General features: G+C 52.6%; 2 protein-coding genes across 5 annotated transcripts in view; one reads left to right on the top strand and one right to left on the bottom strand.

Moving 5' to 3' along the window:
* Positions 1-10,967, top strand: part of LOC116953875 (uncharacterized) — a 41,152-nt gene extending 30,185 nt beyond the window's left edge. Inside the window, exons 27-31 of one of the 2 annotated variants that reach the window (XM_076051922.1) lie at positions 196-352; positions 1,014-1,191; positions 1,940-3,760; positions 7,542-7,627; positions 8,748-10,967. In XM_076051922.1, the coding sequence (XP_075908037.1) occupies positions 196-352; positions 1,014-1,191; positions 1,940-3,760; positions 7,542-7,627; positions 8,748-9,146 (2,641 nt within the window). In that variant the 3' untranslated portion in view covers positions 9,147-10,967. Of the gene's footprint in view, positions 1-195; positions 353-1,010; positions 1,192-1,939; positions 3,761-7,541; positions 7,628-8,747 lie in introns of both variants that reach the window. The other variant, XM_032974163.2, reaches the window with a different exon arrangement.
* Positions 10,968-11,235: 268 nt separating this feature from the next.
* Positions 11,236-27,703, bottom strand: LOC116953940 (uncharacterized). Of its 3 annotated transcripts, none has more exons than XM_032974271.2 (3): positions 27,530-27,703; positions 15,736-16,045; positions 11,236-15,055 (listed from the first exon to the last, which is right to left on the bottom strand). In XM_032974271.2, the coding sequence occupies exons 1-3, from the start codon at positions 27,655-27,657 to the stop codon at positions 14,054-14,056; spliced, it is 1,440 nt and encodes a 479-aa protein (XP_032830162.1). In that variant the 5' UTR covers positions 27,658-27,703; the 3' UTR covers positions 11,236-14,053. The 3 variants fall into 3 exon arrangements, with proteins under 3 accessions (XP_032830162.1, XP_032830163.1, XP_032830161.1); XM_032974272.2 differs by having other exon boundaries at positions 27,561-27,639; XM_032974270.2 differs by lacking the exon at positions 27,530-27,703 and having other exon boundaries at positions 15,736-27,403.

The following is a 27,703-nucleotide window of genomic DNA, read 5'->3' as shown; positions in this document are numbered from 1 at the left end:
GCAGAGGTTTGCGGTTTGAGCCCAGGGTCCAACCTGGTTAATGCTGTGAACCGTAGACTCTACGCGCCGTCTCCTTCACGGTGGACGTCTAACAGTCACGTGAGCGGCCGATGTCTTGGTCCAAAAATTAACGAATGTGCCGCGCTTTTTCTTTTTTGGGTTACGTACGCCGGCTGGTTTTGTTTGACTGCGTAGGGAAGGGCGCCAGCTGCCCATGAGACCGAGACTGTTGCCGGCGAACCCACCGACGCTGTTGGACAGGGCTGCGACGCAGGAGCTGCCACCGGGCCGGCGCGAGTGCCAATCCCACACGTCCGAGACCCTCGGCACGACCCGGCTCTTGCCTCCTCCCGTGAGTCGCTCTCAGGGCCGTCCCGAGTCTTGACGCCGAGCACCCGGGTCCCTACCGTCGTGTTCGTGATTCTCCCCGTGCGATGCCGATCGCGCCATTGGCGTCACGTGCTCACGAGAGGGAAGGATCCATTCGGAACTGCCAACAGAGCACTGCAACCCCCCACCACCTTGTTGGAGAATGGCCCACAGAAGTGGACATTGCAGAGCTATCATGACAAACCTTACTAATTGGCTGTCGGGTGGTGGCGGGTTTAACAACGCATTAATATTTGACGCCATCTAACCCCAAAAAAAAGCTTGTATAATGGATGATATTGGTCGCGAAAGCCTACGTCTTAAATTGCAGAGCTGCTTCTGAGATCCCTTCAAGTGGCCTCTGGTCCACAAAGTAGGGTTGGAGCACTCTCTCAAGTGCACCTGCTACAAAGAGTGATGCTGGTCATATGTCAGGCAAAATTCTTAAAACCTGAATTTATCCAAATTAAATGCAGGACCAACTCTAATGGCATGCTTTTTGTGTGCGGTCATTGGTGACCGGAGCCTGAGACGATCAACTCACTGCACTTAAGATGCCGGTTTATTCACAGGCAAAACCTAAAACCTGGATTGGATCCCAAGATCTCGGCGTGATTTCTTGTTGTCTCGTTGGGTGGCAGAAGGACCCGGGCAGCGAGGAGCCGAGCCTGGCACTCGCGAGAAGTCACGATTGCGACAAAATCGCCAAGGCCCAGTCCGACCACATCGGCAACACCGAGGCAGCGGGAGAAGGAAGCACGGGGCCCATTGTTCCCGGCCTGCAGCCCCCTGCGGTGAAATCATCATCAGCTCCTGACCTCGGTGATGATGATGACTTGTTTTTGATTGCGCACCCTTGATACATTTGAAGGGTGCCTCCAGTGGCAGCTGCTGTCCCTGTGTGGCACGAGATGAGTTAGCGCCTGGTCTACAACCGGGCGTTTCAATGTATTGGCAGTACACCGGTGGTGCATGGTGGTTAGTAAGTAAAGTAAAGAAAACACAATTTTTATTTGTTTTCCCACGATTCGCAACTCCGGTCAGAAAATCTTGCGGGGGTGGTGGTGCGTCAAAATCAGTTATTGTGATGTCGAAACAGTCGTATAGACGGGATATTTATACGAGCGGCTGAACACGAAGCTTCACAGTCTGTTGCCGTATAGCAGCAACCCAGCCCTGATAACGATTGGCTGGCTCAGTGTTCCAAAGGCAGATTTTGACTCGTGCCCGAGATTTGGGTCGGACGGTTCCTCAATTTAACGGAACCAAATCAATGGTCAATATTGAGTGGACCCTGGCGGTGGCCGCTGGTGAAAACCAGGCTTCGACATGAGTGATAAATCCAAGTATTTATATAGTTGACTCACCCGCAGGGTGACCCGTCGAATTCGAACTAAGAACGTCTGAGACGAGCAACGAACGCGCGTCCGCTAGCTTGCGCGCCACTGCGGCTTGTAAGCGCCACAATGCCCGTGAACAAAGTGACCTGCGGCCTCCACTATTCCCTGGCATCTCCGGACGTAACGTGTTTGGCGACAGCAGTTCAGGCTGTTTGTTTTCTCTTTTTCAGCCACGCAGCTTCACGGTCGCCTGCTGTGGAGCGAGACAGAACGGAGGGCGCCGCAGCGCAGGCTGCTGCCTCCGTCTCCTGGCTGCGGCAGCAGCGACGCCGTGCCGACGGCTTCCGAGGAGGGCGCGTCGCCGTGCGCGTCGGGCACGGAGGGGCAGAGCGCGGACACAACGGAGAGCCTCGCCGCGAGATGCGCAATGAGCGGCGACGACGACGCCACCTCCGTCGCGAAGACCGCCTTGACGGATACGCTCGACGATGGTTCTCGTGCCGCCATGGAAGGCGCCGCCAAGCGGAAAAAGGAAACGGCTCCGGCCAGCGACGTCGCTGCGCGCGAGAGAGGATTCGCCAGGTCACCCCAAGGTCAAGAGTGGGCATCGTTCGGCAGCGTACCCGCCAGCTGTTCCACTCCATCAAGGCCGTCGAAGAGTGACGGAGCGGAGGAGGACGCTCCAAGCAAGCTCCTAGACAGGACGATGATGCCACCCCAGGACACGAGCACGCTTGGAGCAAACCCAACAAAGCAGAGACCGAGTTCCGTGCGGCGCAGCGTGAAGCCGGGGGGTCCCTCCGTGCCGTCCACAGAGTCCAGAGTCAAACCGGCGTTGAGCTCCGGCAAGCGGGCGTGCGCTGAAGATGCCGGCGGATCGGTGGGGAGAGCACAACGCGACGTCGATTGTGAATCGGAGAAGGGAATCTCAAGTCCTACCGATGGAAGTTCCTCGCAGGTAGTCGGCGCAAGAGAATCGGAGTCACAGCTCTGCTGCGATGTAACGCAGGGTAACGTTGCAACGCACCGAAGCGATGCCACCCAGCGCGGCGATGCCAGCGAGAGAGGCCATCCCGAGAACGCCAAGCCACAGCCAAACCAGAGCTCCTCTCGGGCTCAAGACAAACCATTGGCTGCAGAGCAGGACTCCAATCATTCCGATGCCTTTGCTACAAAGGTAAATCCCACAGGTGATTCTGTAATTGCGGACGAAGCCCACGGCAAAGGGCTTTCTGCGAAACGTCGGGTTGCGATCCACAAAGAGCAAGCGGCCAGCGCTGCTGCGGACAACGCAGACTACAGCGATGACGCGAGGCTTCTGGGAGCGCAGCGTCGAGGCGTCGGAGCAGCGCCGTGCAGCGGCAGTGTCGTCGCGACATCCTACGGAGCGGCTGCCCGGTCGGGCAATGGCCAAGCGTCTGCAGAAGGCGGAACATTCGTTGTGAATACTTCGGACAATTTGAAAAGCACCCGGGGGTCGGGTGTGCGCGACGACGCTCCGGAAAATCTGCGGAACGGAAACGCGGCGCCCGACTCGATCGTACGCGCAAGCGGGGGTGTTGAGAGGGGCAGCTCTGGCCAAGCGAGTTGCGCCGGGGCGCCGCCACCTCGTATGGAAATGCTTGTCAAGAGGGGCTCTGATAAGCCCAGAGTCGAGTCGGACCGCAGGCCATCAGGGCGGACGGCGGGAGTGGGGAGAACGTCTGGACTTGACGTGTGTCACTCCTCTTGCCCGGTGCCCGGCGACGCGGCGTCTGCCACGGGAGAGACGAGGGAACTGGTGGACGGCCGTACGGGCAGGGGTGGCAACCCTCCTGCTGTGGAGGCCTCCGCGGACGGAAAGGGGGGCGGCCCGGCCTCGGGGCTCTCTGCGACAAAGGAGGCGTTTGCGGTCAACTTGAAGAACAATGTCCGGCTGATCTCTGACGAAAGCAATGGAGCACCAGGACAGCTTACTGGAGCTGCTGAGGACGCTGCTGCTGCTGCTGAGCATACACAGTTGAACAGGAAGAACCTCTTACCCAGCGACCAAGAGCTCGATGGTGACACAGGTGCGTGCATCCTCGCTCGTTAACCGTAGCAGCCCGGCGCGTGCAACGCAACCGCTGAGCGACTGTCCGCGCGTGCTCGCTAATTCGCTCGCTCCACGTAAACATCACAGAAATTCACCTTCCGAAGCACTTGTGGCTCGATGTCAAAACTTGACGTTGGGGCCATAGCAATGTGAGATGTTGCAATGCCTCGCGTGACAACGTCACGTCGAGTGTCTTGCCGAAATTAAACTGGTCGTGGGCTGAATATACTCGCATCACCATCATCATTAACGCCGCATTATGACAAAAATTACTCACATTAAGAGGTTGTAAAGTATCGCGCGTGAATGATTTCGCATCTGCGGGGTGATGATTCTAATTTCAGTGCCATTTATATCTATTTAAATGGCTCCCCAATTACAGGATCTATCAGTGGAAGTCGTAGGATGGTGATTGTGGTGATAAGTCGTGGAGCGTGTATTAATGCGCTTGCATGTGTGCCCGCGCACCTGCCCACTTGGCTCTACAATCATTTATGGAATCGATTATCGGTCGTGAAAGCCATTAAACAATATGTAAATAAAATTCGGTTCGACTTGGATCACGATTTAGCCGATCGAAGCGAACATTGGAGCCACGCGGCGCACGTGCTCCCACGTGATTGGTCACATGACCACTCGTTACACACGGTATATAACATGTGTACATTTTTAAATAACGTTCAGCCCTTTTGTCAGTCCACTGCTAGATAAAGGCCTCTACTCACTGCGTCATCTCGCCAACACGAATTGCTTGACCGTACTGCACGTTGGTCAGCGCGGGTTGACTTTTGTACGTTTGCCCACTGACAAAGAAATGATCAGTCTATGATTTTAATGGTAGGTTTATTTGAACAGTGAGAGATAGAATAACAACAAATAAATCCAGAAAAACGCATGTCAAAAATGTTATAAATTGATTTGCATTTTAATGAGGGAAATAAGTATTTGACCCCCCCTCTCAAACAACATTTCTGGCTCCCAGGTGTCTTTTATACAGGTAACGAGCTGAGATGAGGAGCATACTCTTAAAGGGAGTGCTCCTAATCTCAGCTTGTTACCTGTATAAAAGGCACCTGTCCACAGAAGCAATCATTCAATCAGATTCCAAACTCTCCACCATGGCCAAGATCAAAGAGCTTTCAAAGGATGTCAGGGACAAGATTGTAGACCTACCCAAGGCTGGAATGGGCTACAAGACCATTGCCAAGCAGCTTGGTGAGAAGGTGACAACAGTTGGTGCGAATATTCGCAAATGGAAGAAACACAAAAGAACTGTCAATCTCCCTCGGCCTGGGGCTCCATGCAAGATCTCACCTCGTCGAGTTGCAATGATCATGAGAACGGTGAGGAATCAGCCCAGAACTACACGGGAGGATCTTGTCAATGATCTCAAGGCAGCTGGGACCATAGTCACCAAGAAAACAATTGGTAACACACTATGCCGTGAAGGATTGAAATTCTGCAGCGCCCGCAAGGTCCCCCTGCTCAAGAAAGCACATATACATGCCCGTCTGAAGTTTGCCAATGAACATTTGAATGATTCAGAGGATAACTGGGTGAAAGTGTTGTGGTCAGATGAGACCAAAATGGAGCTCTTTGGCATCAACTCAACTTGCCGTGTTTGGAGGAAGAGGAATGCCTATGACCCCAAGAACACCATCCCCACCGTCAAACATGGAGGTGGAAACATTATGCTTTGGGGGTCTTTTTCTGCTAAGGGGACAGGACAACTTCACCACATCAAAGGGACGATGGACGGGGCCATGTACCGTCAAATCTTGGGTGAGAACCTCCTTCCCTCAGCCAGGGCATTGAAAATGGGTCGTGGATGGGTATTCCAGCATGACAATGACCCAAAACACACGGCCAAGGCAACAAAGGAGTGGCTCAAGAAGAAGCACATTAAGGTCCTGGAGTGGCCTAGCCAGTCTCCAGACCTTAATCCCATAGATCATCTGTGGAGGGAGCTGAAGGTTCGAGTTGCCAAACGTCAGCCTCGAAACCTTAATGACTTGGAGTAGATCTGCAAAGAGGAGTGGGACACAATCCCTCCTGAGATGTGTGCAAACCTGGTGGCCAACTACAAGAAACGTCTGACCTCTGTGATTGCCAACAAAGGTTTTGCCACCAAGTACTCAGTCATGTTTTGCAGAGGGGTCAAATACTTATTTCCCTCATTAAAATGCAAATTAATTTATAACATTTTTGACATGCGTTTTTCTGGATTTTGTTGTTATTCTGTCTCTCACTGTCCAAATAAACCTACCATTAAAATTATAGACTGATCATTTCTTTGTCAGTGGGCAAACGTACAAAATCAGCAGGGGATCAAATACTTTTTTCCCTCACTGTAAATGTGGCACGTTGGAATCATGTGACACATTTATTAAATCTTTTAAATCTATATAAAAAAAATAACTTCTTTACAACTGCCTTTTGTGTTTAGTTTGTTGTCCTTCCCCCGCACTTCCGATTAGCACAGTTGGCTACGTACGGTGCGAAAGAAGTTCTACATACATACATAGACTCGCACAGAGACCCATAGAGTCACATAGAGACCCAGAGTTTGTTGTCCTTCCCCCGCACCTCTGATTAGCACGGTTGGCTATGTACTGTGCGAAAGAAGTTCAACATACATACGTTTATTGGCTGTCGGGTTGAGGAGGATTTTAAGACATTTTTACCGTGACGATAACATTGGTCGTGAAAGCCGAACAAGAACATTCATATGTCATCGGGTTTTTCTTTTTGCGCGGGCGATTATCGACGATGCCAGAATCCAAAATTAACGACCCTACTCCCAGGGTGTGACCTCACGATGCCAATTGGACAGAAGGGGGGGGGCGAGCAGGAGGGAGTTTGACAGACGGGGATGGGGGAGTAGGAATGTTAATCCTCGACAGCGAAGGAGAAGCGGGGATTACCGCCGCCGGGAATGAGCAGCAATGGAGTTGTCGCTCGCAGTCGTACTGTGCCGCCATGTCGCGCGAGCCCCGGCATTTGTGTTTTGCGTCCGCAGACGATGGCGGACGCCGCTCGCATATTTGTGTGTCTCTATGAACGGCGGGAAGAGTTGGCGAAGGCGAAGTGAGAATATAGGTGCGGTCGCCCCGCAGTTATCGCCAGGCCAAGAACTGTGTTTGCCAGTGAAATCCCCGTATTCACTTGAGCAAAATTAAAAATGCACGCGCAAGTGATTATCTGGTGATGCTGCTGCGTTGGCAGTGGGTGCACAAGCGCAGTGCTCAACACGCTCGTTAGCAACACTGTATGGCCTTAAAATAAAATTAACTCAGCAATCGTAACGTGCCATCAATAAGGGCCATCGCTTGAAACGTCGCTTGAAATGTCGCCTGTTATATACGTATATATTTTTTTTCTTTTAAGGTTCTGCACAGTGCTATTGACAGACACGTTGAGTTGAAGAGATTCCCTGCTGCTCAAACGAGCCACATTGAGGCACCGCCGCTGCTGTTTACTGCCCCTGCAGATAGCCGGTGCTCGTGAATTCACATTCGTATGGAGGGGGGGGGCGGCGACCCTCCATAAGGCAACTACCATTGTTGACCTCCCCACAAAGGCGGTGAAAATTTTATCGACCCTGGAGGTGACGATGTTGCCGAGTCCGCAACCCCCTGGCCGGGATGTGAACTCGGGACCTTTCCGATTTCTAGCTGCCCGCTCCACCACCGCCGCCACCACGCCGGCCGTGTGACTGAATGTTGAGCGTCGTCGCGTTGCGCTGTGCGTTGTTTCAGGGCTGCCCGTGACGGAGGAGGATTGTCAGCTGGTCCTGAGCGAGCTGCGTTCCGCGGTGCGCAAAGCTCTACGCCTCTACAACCGGGTAAGACGAAGGCGGGTTACGTGAGATGTACGCACGTGAGATGTACGCACGTGCAGTGTACGCAACATGAGGTGTATACCAAGTGAGGTGTACGCACGTGAAGTGTACGCAACATGAGGTGTATACCAAGTGAGGTGTACGCACGTGCAGTGTACGCAACATGAGGTGTATACCAAGTGAGGTGATCGCACGTGCAGTGTACGCAACATGAGGTGTATACCAAGTGAGGTGATCGCACGTGCAGTGTACGCAACATGAGGTGTATACCAAGTGAGGTGATCGCACGTGCAGTGTACGCAACATGAGGTGTATACCAAGTGAGGTGATCGCACGTGCAGTGTACGCAACATGAGGTGTATACCAAGTGAGGTGTACGCACGTGAGGTGTACGCAACATGAGGTGTATACCAAGTGAGGTGTACGCACGTGCAGTGTACGCAACATGAGGTGTATACCAAGTGAGGTGTACGCACGTGAAGTGTACGCACGTGAAGTGTACGCACGCAAGGGTTACGCACGCGAGGGGTTCGCAACAAGAGCGGTACGCAACGCGAGGCGTACGCACCACACCATGTACTCATTTGGGCTTATTCGACCTTGGAAGGTCCAGGACCGGATGTGGCGGCACAGCGGCCTTGGCCATGCAGACTTGTCCATCTTGAAGGAGTCTGTCCGGGCGTTGTGTGTGCAATGTTCGTGGTCGTGTCCGCGTGGTTCTTTCCCGGCTCCCCGGGTTGCTCGCTGGCTCGCCGAGCTGCTCGCTGGCTCACAGGGGCGGGCGGGAGCTACCGGTCGCTATGTAAGCGGCGCGCGGTTGTCCTCGTGCTGCAGGTTTTCCGCCGGAGCCACTTGAGGGGGCCGGAGGCTCTGCGGCGGAGAGAGAGGCGGCTCGCAATTCGAGGGTTGCGAGTTCAAATCCTGGTTGGGGGGGGTTTGATTCACCGGGGTTGTTAAACATGTGCCGCTCTGTGGTGGAAATCATAAGTGGGTTGCCCTACGGATAAACTCGCCCCTCTCATAGGAATGTATCCACCGCTGGCCTCAGGGCTGTAAACGGGAAATGAGCACCGTCGCAGCAATGCTCGCCGACTTTTTTTTTTCAACTCTGTGACCTCGCCAGGTTTCCACGGCGGACTCCGAGCAGCACGCACAGACGGCCGCTGTGCTGCTCCACAGCTTCTCCTCCCTGGGGGCGGAACTGGAATCTGTCGCTCGTCTGTCAAGTCCTGAGCGGGAGGGCGAGCCCAGCGACGCCGCTGGCGCCGCACGCCCTGCCGTGCAGAGAGGCTGCCAACAGCAGCAGCAGCAGCAACAGAACTCTGGTTTCCGTAACTCACATGTCTCCATCGCGCAGGGCGCAGGCTCGCAGAGCCAGCAGCAGCAGCAGCAGCCGTGTGCGGAGCTGCGCGGCTGGGCGGACGGTAAGGCTGTTCACCTGCTGGAGCATTACTCCGACCTCATGGTGCAGCTGGTGGAGCGTAAGATGGCGTGCACCGCGTGCAAAACCACGCGAACCTAAGCCACCGCCCGCCAGGGCCTCGTGTGCATCACCGGTGCGTGCTCGCAATGCAGTAGGATGATAAGAACCCTTTTCCACCGCACACCCGAGCCGTACCACAGCACAGCACGGCAACGGGTGTTTTTTCTCACCGGCATATTTGCCGAGCCGGAACCGAGAGTCGAGTTCTACGGCGGCCTCGTCATCTGAATTGGGCTCGGAGCCAAGCGGGTGGGGGGGGGGGGGCTAGTCGACGCGAGATGCCGATCGGCGCAACTCGACCACGCCGTCACCGCGCGCCATCCACGCGCACCTCAGCGTCCCAGTCGCGCGCGCCCTGCGCCTCGCGTTGGCTCGAAACGGTGCCAGCACGGCTCGGTTTCTGCGAGTGGAAAAGAGGTGTGGAGGGATGAGGGACGATCTTGCGTTGTTTGTATGTTTGAAATGAACACGTGTGAGGGCATATCACTCAAAAATACATCCGGGGTATGTCTTGTGATCTGATAGCTGCGCGTGCCAGAGACCAGATTTTTGTGTAACTTTATCGACACCGGGGCAGTGCATCTTCTCGTCCGGAGACTTACGGGAACTGCGCTGCCGTACGCCGGTCACCTGGTAGCCCGGCAGGTTTAGGGTCTGCGTCTCATTCACAAAACGTAATCTCCAGCGATCCCCCGGCCCTTCAGGCCCCCCCCATGGGCACCACACTGTGTGCACCGCCCGGCAGGGTGGTCCTGCCAGGACGTAACGGGCAACAGGCGCAGCCCTGCAATCGCTCGCTCACGCCACCGCCGGCGGAAGGGCCTCTACCGTAGAAGGGGGGACCTCCAGAGGAGACCGTCTAGAGCAGGGGTCGGGCAACCAAAATAACAAGACGAGATATTTATACGAAAATCAATATTTCAAGAGCTGCTCATTAAATAGCCGCGTGTGCCTCCGGAGCCACAATTTGGCGACCTCTGATTGAGAGGGTATTTGGCCTACTCTTCCACGCTGGCAAGACTTCTTAGGAGAGGTGTATTTCTGAGTCAAGATATGAATTCCTCTCCTGCGCTCCATTTAGGTAGATATCGCCTTGTTATCGAACTGCTAATTCACTCTGCCGTCCAGCTATGTGTGTGTGTGTGTGACGGATTTTGTCGATGTCTTTGTTCGCTTGTGGTTTACATTATATGGGGAATTACAACTATATGCCTACGTATGTGAGTTTTCCCATTCTTTAGCCTCCGATTGTTTCAGAACTAGATCAATGTTCCATTGATAGCGCAGCGTTGACACTCTGCTTCTCGTGTGTGTTTTAAGTGTATTTGCAAAAAATACTGTTATATTTTCAATGTATATGAAGTATTCGAAGCTTGTGTGAGGTGCGGACGTGTGGAAGTGTTTTGGCACAGTCCTAAACGGCACATCTTGCAGTGCAGGGATGCGTCCCCGATTTATTATTCCCGTTTCGTCAGAAAAGTCTGCAAATCCGAGCCTGGATACAAAATTTGGGACCGAATCGATGCGATGACGCGAGGTCACAGGGGAAGTGATGTCGCTTTCGAGAACCGTCACTTCCGCGCCGTTGTCGGCAACAGCGACGCCGTCGGGGCGACGTGGTTGACAACGGCGGCACGGCGGTGAAATTGCCCCCTTTACATCACATTTTTTGTCGACTGGGAACTCTTCCTCGAGTCGTTCACGCAGTTTACCGTTGCGTTTTTAAACCAGCAGCAAGTTGCTGTTTACGCCAGACGCGCGTTCGTTAAAAGCTTTCGTACCGTCTTCAAATAAAGTAGTTCGCATTGAAGCTGCCGCTTGTAAGTCGAGGTTTTTCTCTTAAATAAATATTTTGCATCACTTTGTCGTACCAGAACGCTCAATCCACACGCTCTGTGGGCTCTTCGCCGGATCATTGCATCGCAAGACCGAGAGAGACGGCGAAGACAGCTTGGGCAGGCCTTCATCCAGCAGCAGATAGAGCGCGGCCGCTGACGACAACGTGGCAGGTCGGCGCGAAACAATGATTTCTTCGATGAGTGTTGGCAGTAAGCGCTGAGCAGGTGCAATGCGAACCGTAAACGAGGCGCGACGGGAATCGGATCAATAATCAGTCAGTGTAAATCAGTCGGTGCGAATCAAGCGAGATGTATTGTCCCTGGCGATAACGCGCGTCGTCGTCGTAGCGAGGGGGAATGCGTAGGTAACGGGTAGATCACGTACAGGATTTTAAAAAAGGAGGCATGTGTGCACAGTCGTTTTCATAGGTCCTCTAAAAGAGTCCAATTTCGAGATCCCCCCCCCCCCCACCAATGCATTAGTAATTTTTTTGTAACAATGGACTGCAGAAACCCCCTCAGAGTACAGCAAGGGAAGAGAAACACGGGTGATTATCAACAGCTAGTGGTTAAACAGTGGGGTGGGGCCCACCTTTCCAAGGCAGGCGTGAGGGAACATTTTCATCTGTACCCAGGGGCAGAAGAGCAACTCTCAGTGAGATGCCTTCGGCGGTCAACCATGCACATGAGCGCGTGCCCTCGGCGTTTATTCGATAACGCGGCGAGGGCTCCCACCCCCACCCCCCCCCCCCCCCCCCCCCCCGTGGCGTGCGACGCCTGGGCCTGCAACTCCTCTCGCGAACGCGGCGATGTCACGGCCGGCACGAGGTGAAGCTCCTCACAGCGGCTGGACCCCGAGCGTCCGTCACTTGCAGGCTGTTACGAGGTCGCGGATTTTCATGTTGGCCACAGGCCGCGCGAAGTTCGTGGGCCGTGTGACATTAAGTTGCGGCGCTCGCTTCGCGTGGGGCCTTCAATACAGCACCTGGAGGCGGTGGAGGGTTGCTCGATCGCCCTACATGTTGTGAAATTCCCTTCCCGTGAGCATCGAGGGAGCAGCCGCCCGTGTACCCCCGGCTCGCCAAAATGTGGACGAATCTTCATCTGTTCCATCTGTTTTATATAGCGTTGCTCCCTCCCATGTGTGGCTTTTCTCCCAAGTGCTCCAGTTTCCTCCCGCGTGCATGAACACTCACGAATTGGCTGAAAACATTTCAACATATGTAGGACCGCAGAACTCTTGCGATTGTTGGCGTCGGCTCGCCCGCCCAGCTGCTTTTTCTTCCTTCCCGCTCGTTCGTGGTTTGACCTCGCGCCTCCGAGCCGTCCTGCCTCCGCGAGAGGCGAGGAGTGAATGCTGCACGGAAGCACGTCTGCGAGTTGGGAGTCATCGTTAAGCAGCGACGGGGCCACGTGAAATGGAAGTTTTGAGTCCGCATACAGCTGAAGGGTCATGATTTTTTCACGCAGAGCGATTTGATTGTACGGTGGTTGTGCGGTAATTTTTGTAATCATTACAGTTCTACCTGAACGGCAGAGCTTTCAGCAGAGCGCTGCAAATTACATCCCCCGAGAGATACACAGATAATTATCAACAGAAATAGCCCCAGCGAGCGACAATACGACAAAGTACGGGAAGGAGAATGTCATGGGTCGTACCACGCAACGTTACTGCACACGAACCCCCACCGGCCCTGTCGCGGTCACCACAGCTCCTGTAAAGGGAAAATCTCGGCTTCCAAATTCCCAACGGCACGAAGCACAACAGCCAGAGAGGAGCACGTGGAGACTGTTTCACTCTTAAGGTTGAACCGCAGCGGCTCTCGGTCCTCCGCTGCGGTGATCCAGCTCGGAGACATTCAACCCAAGGGGGTGGTGAAATGCTACCCGTATCCACCATGGGCAGTGTCCACCACTCTGCAGTGTCCACCACTCGCAGAATATACGGTGGGAGATATTTGTCACGCTCCCGCGGATGTTTCGTTCCACTTGTGGTCTTTATTAAAAAAAACCCCGATATTCTCTATCGAATACACTACGACGGTTACCCATATTAACGAACAATTTAACGTAAAAAAAAAAGCTACCACGATGACTTTGCTATCGTACGGCTTTGTGGCCTCAATATAAAAATGCTTCAGGAAAATCGCAGTTGGCACGTCCCCCTCCCCCCAGGTGGTTACCGATGGCTCGAGGACCACATGGAGAGAAGTGGAGAGATCTCAAAATATATATATTTCTTAAAGACGCCCAAAGTATAATCCCAGATGGGGAGAGGCCCTGTTGGATACGAGCCGTGGCAGTGGGGGGGACAACTACCCTACCTGCCACCCCCCCCCCCTATCTCTGCGGCCCAGAGAGGCCCAATAACAAGTCGCTCCTTTGAAAGCAGAAGCCCCCTTCCTGGGCGATTGCCTGCCAAGTGCCCATTTGCTTGGTAGATGTCTCGGTTGTATGGCGTCAGCAGTTCTTTTGTGACTTGCGATCGTCACATTTGTCCCCCCCCCCATGTCTGAGCTTTGACTCGCGTGGACATTTAACCGGACCTTGTGATACTTTCCTGATGCCACTGGACTCTGTTACCCATGTGTGTGTGTGTGCGTGTCTACGGCACCTTTATCAATCCACTGCTCGATGAAGGCTGCCCCCATGCCACTTTAATTGTTTGACCGTACTTCAGCACGCTGGTCAGTGCGGGTTGGCGAAGGCGTGGATAGCCCAGGATCCGTTAGGATATCGCGTGCCACTGATGTTGGCCGTAGCTGTGACGTGGAAGTCGTGGCCGCCGGGCTTTTAACGCACTGCGCTAGCCACTGTGCCGCTGCACGCCACCCCAAGTGCCCGAACAATGTGTAAATATTTCTGACACCTGAGGTACGACCTCTGTGTGTTCCATGTCACCCATACGCGGATTTGATGGGAGTTCCTCAGTGCCCGCAGGGCAGCTCTTAATTTGAGTCTGGTTAGAAGATGTGAAACCGGTCAAGTGCCAAGTCCTTGCAGAACCACCCTTGCTATGGCTGCGGCTACTTACTCGTCACGTCCCCAACTCCAGTCCACCGGCAAACATCACACGCACCGGTGCGGTGAAGAAATTCCTCCCCGCTGCTATACGAACTCCTGGCTCTCGTGTCGTCTGACCCTGGAGAGTCCGGGTGCCAGAGGCAGCTGAGGCCCCCACAGGGCGTACCCTGACCAGGGCCGCTCGTGGAGTCGCACGGGCCCCACCGCAGGCTCCAGCAGCGAGCGTGGCCGCTGCCGCTGCTGCTGCACCCCTCTGTGCTCCCCAGGGTCTCTGTGCCTGTAGCGCACCTCGTCGCGAGAGCAGTCGCACGACTCCGGTCCGGATAAATCGGGCGGCTCGAAGCTTGCCGCTTGCGGCGCCCTGCGGTGCTGGGCAGGCGCGATGACCATGCGGCGGCGGTCTTCATCGTGAGCAGCGACTGTAAGGCCAGCAGCGGCGATGGCAACGGCGCTGTGGTCATGGTGGTTGTTACTTTTTCTGCGATCCGCCGCCGGCCCCGGCCCGTTCCCCCCGTGCGGAGGGGTTGCCGCATTTGCGCCGTGTCGGTGCCGGCTCGACGCCTCGGCGCTGTCGCTCCCGCTTTGGCAAAACACGGACGAGGATTTGCCGTCGCGCGGTTTCGGTATCCAGCCGCCGACGTTGGCGTTCCACCGGTTTTCCGCCGGCGTGCAGGCCACGCTAAGCGGCTGGTTGGACGAGAGCAGCGGGAAGGCTTCGTACTGCTGCCGGATGCAGGCCCTGACGTCCCGGCTTCCGCGTGACCTCCCGTGACTCGGCGAGTCTGGCCGATGTCCGAGACCGGCCGGACAAGCGGCCGACGTGTCCGGGTAGACGCCGTATTCCCTGTGCGGCGACGGCTCGCTGCTGTGCCGCTGGGGTCGCGGGCCGCTCTGTTGTTTGTGCGCGTGGGTGTCCCGATCCGTGCGTTCCCAATTGGAGAGCGGGCCTTGGTCGGACACGCAGCTCTGTCTGGTGGCGCACTCGGAGTACAGAGAGTTTGAGCCGGGGATTGACAGTTTGTAGAAGTCGTCCAGGAGTCCGTTCAAATCTCCATCCGTCGCAGCCCGCCTGCCACGCACGATCTTCTGTAATGGGCACAGAGAGACGCAGCGGCGAGTCAACTCTAGCCAGCGTATTGTCGGGTTTGTGCCGCGCGTCAGTTCGGTGCGGTGTCCGACGTTTCGCTGCACAAAATGGATGCTTTTGCGTCGGACGTCGTGTCGAACAAGGACAACGCACAGTACAACTCCAAACACGTGGGGGAGCAACACAGAGGCACAACCATGCAAACCTACTCGGGCGCTCGTGTTTACGAACACGGCCTGTAAATCCAGCACTGGAGGGCGAGGATTGGTGGATCGCACCAATGTTGCGAAACTATCGTCCCGTGGGCATCGAGGTTACCATACCCTGGCTCTCCAGGAGAAGGCGGGACAGCAAGTCGACTAATCTCCATCTGCATCCATTTGTACGGGGAATAGAGCGTTGCCCCCTCGCACATGGCGTGATGTTTTTTCCGGGTGCTCCGGTTTCTCTCCCACTTGTATGATGAACATGACTCGCTATGATTAATCGGACTGAAAACATCTTACAAATTAAAATCACAATGTTAGTGGCAGGACCCTCTTGAAAAAAAGATTATTACGACTCGGTGTGTATGGATAAGTAAATTATTGTTATTGCCATCCCACGCCCTACCGCCTGCTCGATGGCCCAACCACCAGCACATGCCGCGCTGCGCCACACATGCACCTGGCCGCGTCACCTTCATGGCGCGCAGCTCGCGGGGGGGAATGCAGGACGGGTCGGGGCTGCGGTGCCGGTGGCGGGGCGCCAGCGTCTCCTGCAGGAGGCCGTGCCACTGCACGGGCAGCCCCGTGAAGCGCATGCCCTGCGGGTCGTAGCCCGTGTGCACGCGGTGCACGAAGTTGCGCGGCGCCGAGATCTCGGGCCGCCGTCGCTTGCGACCGAACATCGCACGGCCGCTCCCCGTCGAGGCCCGCGCCGCCGCCGCCGCCGCCGGGAGGCTGCGCACTTGAGTGCGGTTCTGCGGGGAAAGCCGCACGAGCACCTGCCTGGTGGTAACGAATGGAAGAGAGGGCAGAGTTATTGCGCGCGCCGGTATACTCATCCGGTGCCATGGTTCGTGATTTATTGATTTATTTGGGTGGGATGGGATGGAGTTGCTGCGGGGAGGGGGGGGAGGGAGTTTCCACCGTGTAATGATCTGTCCCCAGGGTTTTGTCGTGAAACCCTCCACTACCCAACATTCTGACTTGCTGTCTGACCTCTTTTTGCGCATGATGGCAGCTGCAGCAGCAATGTGGTTCAGAAGTTAAATGCCAAAGTCTAGGGCTGCTGCTGCTGCTGGCCACAACGAGAGGCCTTCAGGAGAGAGTTCGTGTCGTTTTGCCGTTCCTCCGTTGACTCCAGTGGGTTAACTACACGGTCCATGGTTTGGGTTGCATTGCCACAGTCGCACCACTGTGGCTCCGTCTCTTCAATTTCCCATTCACAAAGGAGATGTGTTTATCGGCCTGTTGATGATCTTCCGATGCGGTTGACGGTGGTTCCACCACCGGTGTTTTCGAGGAGGAAGAGGAATGTCAAAGCCAGGATGGTGCGATGTTATTTGTGTCTCCAATGAGACGAGATCTGGGTGAGATTCTAGTTTCTGACCTGCAGATGCCTGACGCAGTTTCAAGTGAAGCGGCCTTATACACAATATCTAATCACTACATTTGGCTGTGGGGACTGTGCTTCAACTCATCCGGGGAGTGAGCTGCAATAATAACTATTGTTAAACGCCTCGTACACGTGGGCATTTGAATTTGTTTGGCTGTGTCGGGCGGTGGAGGGACCTTAACGGCATGAATTTTGGGCGGATCGTTTCGTGGCCTTACCCAAAAGTCACACGAATCGTAAATAATGGAGGAACGTGAAAATTTAAATACACGAGACCTCGGTGACCAAAGTATTGCGTTGAACTATTTCCTTACTGCGCACTCTCAAAGATATGGGGCAAAGCACCGCACTGCCACACACGGCTCAGTCACTTCCGCCACTGCATGAGCGACGATCGTAAAGCGACAAGATTAGAAAACACGGCGCTCTTGCCGGTTCAAAACGACCCCCCCTCCCTCTAGTTCCCAATCAGTGTGGCTCAGATGCTTACACCAATGACGGATAGTTATGGAATGCGGCCCGTTTCCGAGTGGTACCATGCGTCACAACATTCATTGCGCACATAGTGGGATGCCTGTCCACTAACATGCTGTGACAACACGCATCACAACACGCTACGGAAAGCACGCGCACCACAACACGCTACGAAACATGCATAGCAACACGCTACAGAACACACGCATCACAACAAACTATTGAACACACTCATCACAACACTCTAGGCAACAGGCACGCATCACAGCACGCTCTGGAACACATGCATCACAACGCGCTCTGAAACACACACATCACAACATGATACGTAACACGCATCCCAGCACACTCTGGAACACACATGTATCACAACACGCTAGGCAACACAAATCACAACATGCTCTGCAACATACATCACAACAGGCTCTGCAACACATGCATCACAACGCGCTATGGAACGCACACGCATCACAACAAGCTTTCGAACACACGCATCACAACACACTATGGAACACACACGAATCACAACATGCTATGGAACACAAGCATCGCAATACGCTATGCAACACGAACGCATCACAACATGCTAGGGATCACACGTGCATAAAAACACGCTATAGAACACACATCACAACACGCTACAGAACACATGCATCACAACACGCTATGGAACACATGCATCACAACATACTACGGAATGCACACGCATCACAACATGCTACAGAAAACACATCACAACACGCTACGGAACACGCATCACACCACGCTATGAAACCCACATGCATCACAACACGCTAGGGAAGACACACATAAAACACGCTATGGAACACACGCCAAAAAAACACTGGAACACATACGCATCACAACAAGCTACAGAACACGCATCACACCACGCTACGAAACCCACACGCATCACAACACGCTAGGGAACACACGCACATAAAAACACGCTATGGAACACACGTCAACAAGACACTGGAACACATACGCATCACACCAAGCTACGGAACGCGCACGCATCACAACACGCTACAGAACACAAGCATCACAACACATGACAGAATGCACACGCATCACAACACGCTCTGGAACCACATCCATCACAACGCGCTCTGACGCATCACAACACGCTATGGAACACACATGCTTCAACACGGTAAGGAATACACACACACGCATCACAACACGCTACGGAACACACACTTATTGCAACACGCTTCGGAATGGACACGCGCATCACCACATGCATCACAACACGATCTGGAGCGCACACGCATCACAACATGCTCTGGAACGCACACGCATTAAAACATGCGATGGAACACACATGCATCACAAAACACGCTATGGAACACGCTTCGCAACACGCTACGGAACGCACATGCATCACAACACGCTACAGAACGTGCACACGCATCACACCACTTTTGAACACACATGCATCACAAAACCCAATGGAAGACAACATGCTATAGAACACAAGCATCACAACACGTCCTTGAGCACATGCATCACAACATGCTCTGGAACACACACGCATTATAACACTCTCTGGAACACACATGCATCACACCACGCTACGGAACACACGCCTCACAACACGCTGTGGAACACAAACGCATCACAATACGCTAGGTAACACATCACAACATGCTCTGGAACACACACATCACAAAACGCTATGGAACACACACGCATCACAACATGCTACGGAATGCACACGCATCGCAACACGCTACAGAATATGCATCACAACACGCTAGGTAACACACACACCACAACATGCTATGGAACGCACACGCATCACAACACGTTAAGGAAAACATTCATCGCAAAACGCTATGGAACGCACACGCATCACAACATGCTATGGAATGCACACAAGCATCACACCACACTATGGAACGCAGACACACCACAACACGCCATGGAACGCACACATGCATCACAACACGCTATGGAACGCACACGCATCACAACATGCTACGAAACAGACACGGATCACAACACGTTACGGAACGCACACGCATCACAGCATGCTCTGGAACACACATGCATCACAACACCCTATGGAAGACACAACATGCTATAGAACGCACACGCATCACAGCATGCTCTGGAACACACATGCATCACAACACTCTTGAACACATGCATCACAAATGATTTGGAACACACACACATCACAACACGCTAGGGAACACGCACAAATGACAACATGTTATGGAACGCACATGCATCACAACATCATACAGAACACGCATCACAACACGCTATGGTATACATGCATCACAATACGCTACGGACCGCACACGCATCACAACACGCGACAAAACGCACATGCATCACAATATGCTACGGAACGCACATGCATCACAACATGATATGGAACACATGCATCACAACACGCTATGGAATACATGCATCCCAACACGCTACAGAACACACACGCATCACAACATGCTACAGAACACACACGCATCACAACACGCTACGGAACACGCATTGTAACACGCTACAGAACGAATACACATCACAACCCGCAACCAAAAACACGCATCGCAACACGCTACGGAACGCACATGCATCACAACACGCTATTGAACACACGCATCACAACACTCTACAAAACACACATGCATCACAACACGCTACGGAATACACATGCATCACAACATGCTACGGAACGCGCACACGAATCACAACACGCTACGGAATACACATGCATCACAACATGCTACAGAGCGCGCACATGCATCACAACACGTTACGGAACGCACACGCATCACAACATGCTCTGGAACACACAAGCATCACAACATGCTCTAGAACACACACGCATTACAACACTCTTTGGAACACACATGCATCACACCACGATACGGAACACACGCATCACAATACGCTATGGAATACATGCATCACAACGCGCTATGGAACACACACGCATAGCAACACGCTACTGAACACACACATGCATAGCAACATGCTATGGCACACACACGCCTCACAACACACTTTGGAACACACATGCTATGGAACACACATGCATCACAATACGCTATGGAACACAAGCATCACAACACACTATGGAACACAAACGCATCACAATACCTTAGGTAACACACATCACAACATGCTCTGGAACACACAAGCATCACAACATGCTCTAGAACACACACGCATTACAACACTCTTTGGAACACACATGCATCACACCACGATACGGAACGCACGCATCACAATACGCTATGGAATACATGCATCACAACGCGCTATGGAACACACACGCATGGCAACACGCTACTGAACACACACATGCATAACAACATGCTATGGCACACACACGCCTCACAACACGCTTTGGAACACACATGCTATGGAACACACATGCATCACAATACACTATGGAACACAAGCATCACAATACACTATGGAACACAAACGCATCACAATACGCTAGGTAACACACATCACAACATGCTCTGGAACACATGCATCACAAAACGCTACGGAACACACACGCATCACAACATTCTATGGAACACGCATCGCAACATGCTACGGAATGCACACACAACACTCTTAGGAATGCACACACGCATCGCAACACGCTACAGAATACACACGCATCACAATACGCTGCAGAACACACATCACAATACGCTAGGGAACACACATCACAACACGCTCAGGAAAACACGCATCGCAAAACACTATGGAACGCACACGCATCACAACATGATATGGAACGACTTAAAGCTTTCGTGACTACAGGAGTTCGTATTATTTTGGTCTTTTGGTAAAGTCACATAAATTCAGGACCTACTTAATGATGGTAGCTATACCAAAATCATTAGAGATCCTACCAACTGCCTGGTTACAAAAAACAACAATACCATCACTGATTCGACATCTTCAATCGAACCAACCAAGCGGTTTTACTTAAAACCATCTGCTTCTAGACCACCCAGATTGTATGGCTTACCAAAAATCCATAAAGAAGTTCCTATTGTCTCCACCATTGACTCACCCACCTACAAACTGCCCCGATTCATGTCTGAGACCATACAACTGGTAAGACCACCTCAGCTGTACTTAACTCAGCTCACTTGGTATCGTTAATTAAGGACATCTCACTATCTGCAGGTTATTTGCTAGTTAGTTTTGATGTAGTCTCTTTGTTTACCAAAGTTCCTGTGCCTGACACCATTGCAATCATTGACGATTTGGTCCAACAAGGACTGAATGCTGATGTAGCGGCCCTGGTGAGACACTGCCTCACCAACACTTCACCTGGAATGGAACATTCTACAAACAAGTTGAAGGTACCCCAATGGGTTCTTTTTTATCTCCAGTTGTAGCCAATGTTTTAATGGAAAAATTTGAGACAGATGCCATCCAGGCATCCACTCTACGGCCGTCCTTGTGGAAGAGGTACGTAGATGACATGTTCGTCATCTGGCCACATGGCCAACCAGCTCTGAACCAATTTCTCAACCACATCAATTCCATACACCCAGCCATCAAATTCACCATGGAGGTGGAAAAGGATGGCAAGTTACCATTCTTGGATGTTTTAATCGAAAAGAGACCAGATGGCTCAATGGGACACTGTCTACAGGAAAGCCACCAATTTGGATGCTTACTTAAAACCGGACTCCCACCACCATCCATTCCAGAAGAATTCCCTCATTAAAACTGTACACCATAGAGCTCGATGTATTTCCGATCATCACCACCTAGCCAGTGAACTGGAACCTGTACACAAAGCTCTCAAGATAAATGTATATTCTGATTACACAATCCGTAAAGCTATCACCCCAACCGTTGGGAAAGAACCATCTGAGGACCCAATCAAAACCATCACCTTGCCATACATACGTAGCAGGGGCCACCAAAAAGATTTCCAAAATCATGAGCAAACACAATATCCAGGTTCGATTTAACATAGTGCATAAAATGTGTTATCTGATCCCATCTGTGAAGGATGTGATCCCTGACATGTAATACCCCGGCATCTACAAACTGAGCTGTGTCTGCGGCGGTAATTACATTGGGGATACTAAGCGACATGTCTCAGACCGTGTTCGTGAACATAAGACAGATCTGAAATATGGTAGGACCAATACCTCGGCTGATCATTGTTTTAATGCGGTGGCTCACACGAAATTGATTTCTCCAAGACGAAGGTACTCTGCAAACCCACTGGCTATCAGCAAAGATTCGTTCATGAAGCCATCCAGATATATAGACACAGACACAATTTCAACCGAGAAGATGGGTACAAACTGAGCAATCATTGGAAGGACGTTATTAACCAGTTTAAGTCATAACTGGCTGTGATGTTTCCGCTACCTTCCGATGTTAGTAGTTATTTTCGACTCTGGTTTTACATTAACAGGTTAAATGTCTCACACTAACACAGCCACCGTCGCTCGTGTCCTCGATGTGGCGGTGGCTCTGCGATCTTACATTGACAAGCTAATATCTCAGTACAATGGCCACCTCCGGCACCCTCGTCGTGGAGGTAGCTCTCCGACCTTACATTGACATGCAAATTTCTCACTTTAACATCACTAGCCCCGCCCACTTCGTTTATGCCCCATGGGCTACACCCATTTCAAACCTTAGGAACAGCCTGCCTCAGCAGCTTTCCCGCTCTTTTTTCTCCTGATGACGATTGCTTGTGTTGCGATGGAAACGTCGTAGTTTTTTGTAAAAAATTGTTCTACGTGACTTTACCGAAAGACCCAAAGAATATGATACGGAATGGACACGAATCATAACATGCTACGAAACACACACGCATCACAACACACAAAGACAATCCCCTATATAGCCTTAACAGACTGTAGGGGCAAGTGCTGTTAGCGAGCACCTATGAAGGCTGGAACGGTACACAAGGGGGTGGGTGGCCAGCACCACGCCCGACCGCCTTTGTCTCCCCAGTGGCGATGTTTACACACTGCACCATTTGAGGCTAAGTCGACCTAGGGGAGGCCCAGGACCGGCTCAGATAATCGTCACTGGTGTTGGCCGTGAACGGGAATCGAACCCGGGTCGCCGGGTTCGTAGCGCTAACCGCTTCACTACCACTACAGAACTCGCGCACACATCACAACATGCAAAAGAACACAAGCGTCACAACATACTCTGAAACACGCATGCATCACAACACTCTCTGGAACACACATACTTCAACATGCTATGGAACACAAACGCATCACAACACGCTACGGAATACACGCATCGCAACATGCTACAGAACGCACACGCATCACAACATGCTACGGAACGCACGCATCATAACATGCTACGGAATACACGCATCTCAACATGCTATGAAAGCACACGCATCACAACACGCTACGGAACGTGCATCGCAAAACGCTATGGAACGCACACGCATCACAACATGCTACGGAACACACGCATCACAACACGCTACAAAACGCACACACATCACAATACACTACAAAACACACGCGCATCAAAACATGCTCGGGAACGCGCACAAGCATCACAACATGCTACGGAACGCACACGTGTCGCAAAAAACTATGGAACACTACCCATCACAACACGCTATGGAACACACAAGCATTGCAACATGCTATGGAACACAAACGCATTACAATACGCCATGTAACACAAATCACAACATGCTCTGGAACACATGCATCGCAAAATGCTATGGAACGCACACGCATCACAACATGCTGTGAAAAGCACACGCATCGCAACACGCTATGGAACGCTCACACAACACAACACTCTATGGAATGCACACACGCATCGCAACATGCTACAGAATACACACGCATCACAATAGGCTATGAAACGCACATGCATCACAACACGCTAAGGAACACGCATCACAACACGCTATGTTACACACATCACAACACGCTCTGGAACACACGCACCACAATACTGCTATGGAATGCACACGCATCACAACACGCTACGGAATGCACACACACATCACAAGACGCTACAAAACACACACGCATCACAACACACTACGGAACGCACACGCATCGCAACACGCTACTGAACACACGCATAACAACACACTATAGCACACACACGCATCACAACACACTTTGGAACACACACCCATCGCAACACGCTGTGGAACACACAAGCATCACAAAACGCTACGGAACGCACACGCATCACAACACACTACGGAACACACGCATCACAACACACTACGGAACGCACACAACACAACACTCTACGGAATGCACACACGCATCGCAACATGCTATTGAAAACAAGCATCACAACACACTATGGAACACACAAGCATCACAAAATGCTACGGAATGCACACGCATCACAACACGCTATGGAACGCACACACAACACAACACTCTACGGAATGCACACATGCATCGCAACATGCTACAGAACACACACGCATCACAACACACTATGGAATGCACACGCATCACAACACGCTACAGAACACACACACCACAGCATGCTACGGAACGCACGCACATCACAACACGTTAAGTAACACACATCACAACATGCTCTGGAACACACGCATCACAACACGCTAGGGAACGCAAATGCATCGCAACACGCTACAGAACACGCATCACAATACGCTACGGAACACACACGCATCACAACACGATATGGAACGCACACGAATCACAACACGCTACGGAACACACATGCATCATAACACACTACGGAACTCGTGCACGCATCACAACATGCTAAAGAACACAAGCGTCACAACATGCTCTGGAACACAAACGCATCACACCACGCAATGGAACGCATCACAACACGCTATCAAACACACACGCATCACAACACGCTTCGGAACACACGCATCGCAACACGCTACGGAACGCACACGCATCATAACATGCGACGGAACAACGCATCACAACACCCTACGGAATACACGCATCACAACACGCTATGGAACGCACATGCATCACAACACGCTATGGAACACGCATCACAACACGCTAGGTAACACACATCACAATACGCTCTAAAATACACGCACCACAACATGCTATGGAATGCACACGCATCATAACATGCGACGGAACAACGCATCACAACACGCTACGGAACACGCATCACAACATGCTAGGTAACACACATCACAACACGTTCTAAAACACACGCACCACAACACTGCTATGGAACGCACACGCACCACCACACGCTCTGGAACACACGAACCACAACACTGCTATGGAACGCACACGCATCACAACACGCTCCGGAACGAAAACACATCACAACACAATACAGAACGCACACGAATCACAATACTCTTTGGAACACACACACGCATCACAACACGCTACGAAACATACATGTATCGCAACAAGTTACGGAACACACACACGTATCCCAACACGGTACGGAACGCACACGCATCACAACATTCTTCAGAACACACACGCATAACAACACCACGGAACACACACGCGTCACAACACGCAACGGAACACACAGACATCACTACACACTGCGGAACGCACACGCATCACAAAACGCTACGGAACACACACACGCATAACAACACCACGGAACACACACACACATCACAACACAACGGAACACACACACATCACAACACACTACGGAACACACACACATCACAACACCACGGAACACACACGCATCACAACACGCTACGGAACACACACACGCATCACAACACACTACGGAACACACACACGCATCACAACACACTACGGAACACACACACGCATCACAACACACTACGGAACACACACACGCATCACAACACCACGGAACACACACACGCATCACAACACGCTACGGAACACACACACATCACAACACACCACGGAACACACACACATCACAACACCACGGAACACACACACATCACAACACCACGGAACACACACACGCATCACAACACACTACGGAACACACACACGCATCACAACACACTACGGAACACACACACGCATCACAACACACTACGGAACACACACACGCATCACAACACACTACGGAACACACACACGCATCACAACACCACGGAACACACACACGCATCACAACACGCTACGGAACACACACACATCACAACACACCACGGAACACACACACACATCACAACACCACGGAACACACACACGCATCACAACACACTACGGAACACACACACGCATCACAACACCACGGAACACACACACGCATCACAACACGCTACGGAACACACACATCACAACACACCACGGAACACACACACATCACAACACACTACGGAACACACACACGCATCACAACACACTACGGAACGCACACGCATAACAACACACTACGGAACACACACACGCATCACAACACACTACGGAACACACACACGCATCACAACACACTACGGAACACACACACGCATCACAACACACTACGAAACACACACACGCATCACAACACCACGGAACATACACACGCATCACAACACGCTACGGAACACACACACACACATCACAACACACCACAGAACACACACACATCACAACACACTACGGAACACACACACGCATCACAACACACTACGGAACGCACACGCATCACAACACACTACGGAACACACACACGCATCACAACACACTACGGAACACACACACGCATCACAACACACTACGGAACACACACACGCATCACAACACACTACGGAACACACACACGCATCACAACACACTACGGAACACACACACGCATCACAACACGCTACACACAGACGTCGCAACAAGTGAGCGCGCAGGGATGTGGCGGCTCGTACTCGCATCATCACGCACACACATCACGCGCGCACCCGTGCAGCAGCATCGCCAACATCCACACCACCATCATCATCATCTCGCCACCACCACCACCATCATCATCTCGCCACCATCATCATCATCTCGCCACCACCATCATGATCATCATCTCGCCACCACCATCATGATCATCATCTCGCCACCACCACCATCATCATCATCTCGCCACCACCACCATCATCATCATCTCGCCACCACCACCACCATCATCATCATCTCGCCACCACCATCATCATCATCTCGCCACCACCACCATCATCGTCATCTCGCCACCACCATCATCATCTCGCCACCACCATCATCATCATCTCGCCACCACCACCACCATCATCTCGCCACCACCACCATCATCTCGCCACCACCACCATCACGACGACCGTCGTCTCGCCACCACCACCATCACCACCACCGTCATCTCGCCATCATCATCATCACCACCACCGCCGCTCATCCATTCACGCACCCGGGCTGCAGGCAGCACCACCTCGCGTTAGCCCCCCCCCCCCGCTCACCCCGCTGTGAGCCCCCCCCCGCTCCCCCCACGCTCACGCGTCCAGCACGCAGCGCTCAAAGCGGTCACCGTCGCGACAGCTTCCACGGGGCCGCTCCCTCTCAGCCGAGCGCGGACGCGATAGAATTACAGAGTCCGTGTCACCCAGGGAGCGAGCTGCGCACATCCAACCACGAGCGGATGTCGCTCTCCCCCTCTCTCTCCCCCTGTAA

This window comes from Petromyzon marinus, chromosome 53 (assembly GCF_048934315.1).
Source record: "Petromyzon marinus isolate PM22_M1 ecotype Great Lakes invasive population chromosome 53, UKy_Petmar_22M1.pri1.0, whole genome shotgun sequence".
Taxonomy (NCBI): Eukaryota; Metazoa; Chordata; class Hyperoartia; order Petromyzontiformes; family Petromyzontidae; genus Petromyzon; species Petromyzon marinus.
Note: the sequence above shows the minus strand (reverse complement) of the source record. Positions and strands in the feature narration are given on the sequence as shown.

What these genes read in the sequence shown, in the direction of transcription:
- LOC116953940 (XM_032974270.2), bottom strand. Translation starts at nt 16,272, where the DNA reads ATGCGCAAAAAGAGGTCAGACAGCAAGTCAGAATGTTGGGTAGTGGAG. An exon ending in GCGAGCTGCGCGCCATGAAG is followed by an intron (nt 15,056 to 15,735) that starts GTGACGCGGCCA and finishes TGCCCATTACAG; the next exon opens with AAGATCGTGCGTGGCAGGCG.